Source organism: Dipodomys ordii, unplaced genomic scaffold, assembly GCF_000151885.1.
Source record: "Dipodomys ordii isolate 6190 unplaced genomic scaffold, Dord_2.0 Scaffold99, whole genome shotgun sequence".
Classification (NCBI taxonomy): Eukaryota; Metazoa; Chordata; class Mammalia; order Rodentia; family Heteromyidae; genus Dipodomys; species Dipodomys ordii.
In genome coordinates, this window is record NW_012267315.1 from 3,478,038 (window position 1) to 3,485,787 (window position 7,750).

A 7,750-nucleotide genomic window follows, 5' to 3' on the forward strand; every position below is an offset into this window, starting at 1 on the left:
AATTTGTCATAGGTGAAAGTCTCTGTTTCTTAAGTAGCTGATGCTCCTATTAATGACATGGCTGCACATTTTTGTACTATGAAAATGGACAAATCTCTTTTGTCACATCTTTTTTTCACACCTACAGCCAATGTTGTTTTTATATTTAATTCCTGTTCTCATTACTTTGCAAGATTCATAATTTCCCTATGCAGGGAAAACTTCCTCAGATGGCCTTCTCTCGCTGTCAAAGGTGGGTCCGGTTAGGAGTTAAACCAGGATGTGCTACATTTAGCATTGTCTGAGGCACTGGGCACTGTCCTAAAGTGAAGACCTACCATAATAAAGTCTGGGACAGAGTCAGCCAAGCGATGGCAAGAGGCACACTCCTATCCCTAGCCCTTCGGTTCTCTAAACATGCTCTGAGATGAAAGTGACACTGTTGCCATCTGAACTATGAATTCTATTTTCAAAGCTAGCTTATTGATGAAGGTCAACACAAAGGGTAGAGCCCCAGGAATATGTTTGTATTCAGCACCCCCTCTTTGAAAACATCAGATGTGGTCAGTGTGGTGGGGCTAGCATCCTACAGCGAGTATTTGTGTGCTGCCATGGCAACAGGACCAGGAATGCCAGACTGACATTTTCCAGAGACAAGAGTGAGTTTTCTACCTGCTCCTATCCCTATATCTGTCCCTGCCCTACCCCTGTCAAGGTGCAGACTTGCGATCCCAGTTGAGCAGCAACCTCCAGAAAGCTTCTCACGTGGGCAACATGCAATGCAGAGGAGGACCTGCACTGCATTAAAAGTTATAGCCATTTTCAAAAGGCGGTTTGTTCTTTGGAATATTAAATGCCACTGAGGCACAAAGGCGGTTTTGTTTTTGTTTTTGTTTTCAGAAAAAGAACTGTTTGAATGTAAAGAATTTCCAAGAAACCTGAGCAGTCCTTGGCATTCTCACTTCTTCAACTTTTATGGACTCAAGAGATGTTGCCTGATAACAAGTCCTATGACTAAGATTCAATTCTTCAATTCCTGATTGTGCCAGGTAGTTCTTCTTTATCACTTTTTTCTTTTTGGGGGGAGGGCTATGATTTTTTTTTACAAAGGATTGTAAATAAGTGACTTTACACCTTCCTATCTGAATAATGCTATTTGTAAGCACGTGTTGAGATAACTCATGATTCATAGATATCTATGTGAGCAATGAAAATATTCTAACCGCAGAGTATTTTGACACCTACCCCTAGTCATGAATAGTAAAGCAAAACTACTGGAACCCAGGCCATCATTGGGCTGCCCTAAGTGGCATCCTATCTCTTTTTTAGGTGAGTTTCAGAACATGATAACAGCATAATCAATCCAAAGAGTAGATGACAACAATCCAGACATCATATGAGACCAAAGTCAACTATAGATTTGTAGGGTTTAACAAATCAGAGAAGCACCAACTGTGTGTGCGTCCCTTAGAGCTGCGTTGATGCTCCTGAGCAGCAGCAAAAGCACATATCCCAGGAAAAGAGAAACAAGCATTCCTTGGCTGCTGATACTCAGAGAGGTCCCATCTGTCCTCTTTTAGAATTACTGTAACCACTGCAATGTACTTCCATGGAGAAGATGGATCATCTAAATGCATTCTAGTCCACAGGAGGCAACAATAAATAAACTCTTAAGTCCTGCTTCAACCACAGAGAAGGGAGGGAAGACATGAATAAAGATGGAGACAAGGACAACCAGACAAAGAGAAAGCAAAATTGAAAGAGAAAGGTGAAGAAGGAAAAAGAAAGAAAGGAAGAAAGGAAGGAAGGAAGGAAGAGAGAGAGATAAAAGAGAGAGAGATAGAAAGAGAGAGAGCTGGAGAGAGGAAGGGAGGGAAGGAAGGGAGGGAAGAGAGAAAGACAAGGTAAAGAAAAGTGAGAAACAGAGAAGGGATAAAGGAAGGGATTGAGAGAATCAACTTCCCCGTACTCTTTTCACCCCAACTCTTGTCAAGTTAATCCAGATCTCTTCTCTAGGCCCCAAACTGTTTCAGTGGATGAGATGCTAGCCTCTCCTGCAGATAGCAGGGCTGATGCCTGGGGGCACCTGCACAGACACACAAAGCTGCACACTCTTATTCCTTCTGCCAACAGTGTAGTCACTAATGGTGGTCCTGATAACTTCCCCCAACAGGGTACCAGACAGGATGTGAGAGCAAGCAAGGACCCCAGGAAGCACCACTGCAGCCTGATGAAGGGGATCAGAGACTTAAGACTCTCTGGGGAATCTGAAGAGTGAAAGGTGGGCCCTGAAGTTGATCATTTCTGCACATGTGAATGAGGGTGACTTGGGCACCATCCAGGTGCTCACATCTGTGATCCTAGCTACTCAGGAGGCTGAGATCCGAGAGTTATGGTTCAGAGCCAGCCCAGACAGAAAGTCTGGGAGAAATTTAACTCCAATTAACCATGAAAAAATGAATAAATAAGTAAAGTTAAATAGTAGAGTGCAAGCCTTGAGCAAAAAGCTCAGGGACCATGCCCAAGCCTTGAGTTCAAGCCCTAGGACTGGTACACACACACACACACACACACACACACACACACACACCATCAGCCAAATTTCCAGGACAGTACCCAGGGCCCTCTTGTCTCTTGTTTGATAGCATCACACTTGGATTCCAAGTACTTGTTTGTCTCTTATGCATCCAGTCTTAGATATACCAAAGGTGGCAGAGAGGAGCTGCCCTGATGAGCACACATACTCCGGATCCCTCCATCTGTTCAAACCCCTCCTCCCTCACATCCTGAGACAGCAAAGAGAGCTAATGGCACTGTTTTATTGAGCAAGGCAGAAGCATTTGTGTGTACCATCCATGTGTATTTGAAAAGAAGAAAGGAACAAGGAAAGATCCATGTGGATGTTCAAGCATCCTGGACCAGGCATATCTCCTTCAGGAGGAGGAGATATTCTCCAAGGCTGGGCTCTCACCTAAGGGTGGATGTATGGCAAGGTGTGGAGGGGGAAGGATGTAAGTAAGAGGTGGTCAGCATGGTCCAGCCTGGGCCAACTTTTAGGCACTGTGACAGCTGTAACTTTCCATGGAGATTTTCTGAAGCCGGGGTATAGTATAGACGACAAAGGAGCAGATTTCTTTCTGCAAAGGAGAAGAGAGAAGGGCAGTCAGTGTGAGTTACAGACAAAGGGGAAGCTGTTTAGCCATGAGATGCTAGAGTAGGGGTATGGAATGATGGTGAGAGTCTTGGCCTCCCTCACCTCTGTGGATTCTCAGGACACTCCGCCCAACTCTTATGTCTCCTTAGTACCTCTCCCATTGTTCCACCAGATGGCCTGTGTCACCCTCATCCCTGGGTTCCTGGGGTCCTTCCTGCCCCCACATAGACCTTTAAGGTATAGCTATTTAAGTCTTCTAGGAGCCCAAGGGACAGGCAGGGGAAGCTCTGAGGGTGGAAGCAGGTGGTCGCTTCTGCCCATGTGGATGAAGTAGTTCCCAAACACTGTTCCATCCAGCACCTGGCCCAAGGCCAATAGGGATACAAAGTCAAGGAGTAAGGAAGTGGGAGACACCCCTGAAAGTGGGAGTTTAGCTCTCCCCAGAGCCATAGTGTCAACAACAACCAGCCTGTCCAGGGAAAGGGGGTAGCACACAAGGGTTTTGGCCACTTGCAGACCTCTAGTGTGTGTAGTGTGCCTCTAGCATGGCTGACCAAGCCTGGGATTACACATGGCATCTTTTCCCTCCCCAGGAACCACCCCTTCAGCTGCCTCCTCCAGTCCAGCAGGTAGCAAAAGGCGAGGAGGGCTTCCATGTCTGTATAGTTATGAGCCCTCACATTCCCCTCACACATGCACACACATGATCACCTCCTACACACCTACATGTACATACACATCCACACTCACACACTCAGACAGTTGCATACATATGGCCCTCACTTGAGAAGAACACATACACAAGCACACAGATTTCCACATCCCATGGCTGCACGATGCCCACAGCAGACACGTACCTTCTGCTGATCCGGCTGCTCACGGAAAGGACAGTCAGGCAAGTGGGACTGGGACTTGGTACATGTGGTCCAGCCCACCTCTATGCGCAAGTAGTATTTCATTCCATTCACGACCTATAGTGTAAAGAACAAGGTTCACGTAAACACTCCGGTCAAGCTCACATGCATGCAGTTATGTGGCATGGAATTAGTTATGTGAAGTGGATAGGTTTGCCTAAGGTTCACGCCTGCATTCCTGAGCTGTCAGAACCATCACCCATGAAAAGCACACAGCCATTGCTTCTGAAGGGTTGGCTGCAGGCTCTATTCTTACTGCTCTATCCCAACTGCTTATCTTCTGAGCAACTCTGACCAGGTATCAGGAAAACAGAAGGCAGAAACTGGGACTAACAACCCTTCACTGACTCAGGAGGAGGGAGAGCTCTAAAGACAGTCTTGGAGGAGGCAAATGAACAGTTCCGTGTTCTAGCAGCCCAGCACTGGTCTGAGCAGAAAGCTCTGGGCCATACATAGCACAGAAGTCACTAAATTCTGCCTTCTGTGGCTCAAGAGGCAGAGACAATGATCCATTCTAGAAGGGTCTGATGATTAAACTCCAGAGCCCAGCATATAGCCCATGCAGGATCCCTCTCCTCCACTTATCCCAGACTGACTATTCCCACATTCCACAGCAGGCAGTGGGGTGTTTCATATACAAGGGGAGTTCAGAACAACAAGGAAGACTGTCCCCCAGATGTCCCTTCCTTCAGTGTGACTGTTAATGGGAATACGTATCTCTCAAATGTGTCACGTACATGTGTGTCTGTCTTACTGTGTGTCTTACTATAATTAAAGAATCAGATTTAACTCTTTCCTAGCACAGGACACCCCAGACCCAACTCATCAGAAATATAGCCAAATCCAGTGGACAGGGCTCTAGAACTTGCCCTGCAAAACAAGGAGCAAGGTCCGTGCTCCTTTGGCATCATTTTCCTATCTGTAAAACAGATCTCATAGACCCAGTGCCCTGTAACACCCTCCGAATTAGTGTCACACATGAGGGATGCACAGGCCAGCAAGAACCACGGTCCATGGGAAGCCCATTAATGTCCCGGGGAACAATGGCAGGTGATTGCTGCAGCAGGAGACGTGGGGTGGCCTTCCTTCGTCTGAATTTTGAACAGGAAGTAGACATGAACTGTGGTCACTGTGGGACCAACAACACCTTTGTCACTGGTGTCTATGTGCTGCTTTGCTGTGGGACTTGGAGTGTCTGGTCCCAATTCTAGCTCCCTTTCAGGGTCAGCATCCCTACAGGCTCCCTCAGGACCCAGCTGATGGCTCTCCTTCTCTGTCCAAGGCTAACTGGCCTGCAGTGGCCATTTACCATAGCAAGTAGTCATGTGCCCAGGGCCACTGGCCATGGTAGACCCCTCTCAGAGTAGGAGATACTAGCCCCTCTAAGCTGCATCATGGGAACCCTCCTAGGCTGCTGTGCAGAGGGATCGATCAGATTGCTTCAGGATAGGAAAGAAACAGGTTAACTAAGCAGCAATTTACAAGTCATGTGTTGCTTAAGGATGGGGATGTGTTCTGAGAAATGTTTGTCCTGGGATTTCACATATGCACACTAAAATGGTCATGATGTCACTAGGCAGTATCATCGTATGGGACTTCCCTTGTATGTAGGGCTTGTGACTATGCAAGTGGCCAGACTTCTCCAAAGGCTAAGATCATGCAAACAGACAGAAGGAGCGATCCACACAGAAGGCGGGTGAGGAAGTGGACAGTGAGTGCAGCTATGCCTGAGTACATAGCAGCGGGCCCCCAGCAAGTCCAGAGAGTCTGTGGTTGAGAAAATTGCGTGTGGCAGTGCCAAATCCTGATTGTCAAAATGGAATTGTGGGTGTATAAACAACATTCACACAAGTGTCTGCTCTCAGTTCAGAGAAATACATGCATATAAACCCAAGATCCAGTTTGATGGGAGAGGGGGTGTGTTGTGAGGGGGATCAATAAACACAGGCAAGCATTCATCCAGGGAGAGGGGATGGGGGAGGATGTGCAGGGGCTCTGTGATGCCCACACCAGATGTTCTGTGACAAAAGGTTAACAAAAGGTTTAGGGGGAATAACGCTAAGACATCATTTAGTGAAGGCAGCCCAGTTGGAACTCCCCTCTTCTCCCCCCAGCCTGTTTAGTTAAATAATGGCTCACACTGGGTTCAGAAAGCCAATAGACTTTCTGGAAGTAGAACTAAAGGGCCACATGTCCACTTGCACTGCCTAACCTTGCTCTATCCAAACTAGTGGGGACATTTCTCTGGGCCAAGCCTTCAAAGTGTCCCAGGGCTCTGGAAAATTAAGGAGGTCATGGAGCACAGGTATGTTTGTGTCCTGTCTCAATCAGTGCAAAACACCTCAGACCAAGATCAGCAATGTAAGCCTAGCGTAGTCCAGAGGGTCTCCAGAGAGGGTGAGGGCAGAGGGCCAGGATTCAATCAGGCAAGGCCCAGGGGAGGCTGGCACACACCTGCTGCCTGGCGCTTATCACCTTCACTGCGCGGCTGTAGTACAGGTCGTTGTTCGCGTCATTGTAAACTTGGAGAGAGAAGTCCACCACGCGCTGCACCTCCTTGTCATTGGCATCGGCTGCCTCCACATGGCCCACTACTTTCTGCTTCTCCTTGGTGTTGGTGCAAGCTGCAAAGTTCAAGGTCAACGCTATAACCAACGAGGCCAGAAGCAGGTGCAGGGTTTTTGCCATGATTGGCTAGGACACAGGGCTGGGGCTAGTGCTGAGAGCTGCCACCGCAGGAAGCAGAGACCCAACCCAGAGGAGCGAGCACTCCCAGCTTCTGTGGCTTTTATCCCTCCAGGGCCGCCGCTCCCCCTCACCCCCCCCTTCCTAATCCACTCCAGGTCCTCCTTTTCCTGGTCCTCCTCTCTTCCTCACTTTGGGCCCTCCTCTCACCTTGTCGTGGCTCCTCCTCTTTTACCTCTTCTTTCTCCCCTTCCCCTAGCTCAGCCTCACCCCCACAGGTTCTACCCCTCCATCTGAGAACTCCTAATCTTGGGTGACCCTGGATTCCATAAATGTGTGCCCTCTCTTCAGCCCAGAAAAGTCCTATTTCTCCAGGAAAGGAGGAAAATAAAGCTGGGCTTCCTAGGGCTTGGGGAGGTCAGAGGTGCCAGGTCTGAGAATCACTGCACCACATGGGGTGCAATTCCAGGGAAGTTTGGAGGAATACACAGCGCTTGCCTTTTGTCTAGGGAACTTCTTGCCCAGATGTTAAGTGAATTCATCTTTATTTCAGAAAATTAAAAAAGAAAAAGAAAAAAAACCACCTTTTTGCTTAGGAATCATTACCACCACTCACTACTATTCACTTAAAAATCCTTTCAAAGGCCTCTCTGGGGACAGATCTGTAAGACACAGGGACTGAGCCTGAACTTCACATGGCAGTAGCTGCTCAGTAGAGATGTGACTCAAACCCATGTGTAATTTTAAAGTTTCTAGAAGACTCACTCAAAAAGAAAAAAAAGAAAGGTAAAAAGGTGAAACCATTTTGATCAGGTTTGATTTAATCTAATATGCCAAATGTTACCTTAACAAAAAGGAACAATTGTTGAGGCAATTTACATCCTTAGTATATGCATACTGAGCCTTCAGAATTGTGTGTGCATATCACATTTCAGACTGATATCCGTTGGGGCTGGTCTCATTTCAAGACTGGTTGTGTGGTGTTTTTCACAGAATAACCCAGCTTCAGGGTATGTGC

At 47.4% G+C, this 7,750-nt stretch overlaps 1 protein-coding gene across 1 annotated transcript; it reads right to left on the reverse strand.

Moving 5' to 3' along the window:
* Positions 1-3,032: 3,032 nt before the first annotated feature.
* Positions 3,033-6,735, reverse strand: LOC105993699 (cystatin-C-like). The gene is made up of 3 exons (XM_013027040.1): positions 6,502-6,735; positions 3,991-4,104; positions 3,033-3,116 (listed from the first exon to the last, which is right to left on the reverse strand). Exons 1-3 carry the CDS (start codon positions 6,733-6,735, stop codon positions 3,033-3,035), a joined length of 432 nt encoding a protein of 143 aa, XP_012882494.1.
* Positions 6,736-7,750: the final 1,015 nt, after the last annotated feature.

Excerpts from the sequence above, each read along its gene's own strand:
- LOC105993699 (XM_013027040.1), bottom strand. The coding sequence starts at position 6,735 with ATGGCAAAAACCCTGCACCTGCTTCTGGCCTCGTTGGTTATAGCGTTG. Across the intron at positions 4,105-6,501 it reads TGATAAGCGCCAGGCAGCAG|GTCGTGAATGGAATGAAATA; the intron begins GTGTGTGCCAGC and ends TTTACACTATAG. Across the intron at positions 3,117-3,990 it reads AGCAGCCGGATCAGCAGAAG|AAAGAAATCTGCTCCTTTGT; the intron begins GTACGTGTCTGC and ends TCTCCTTTGCAG.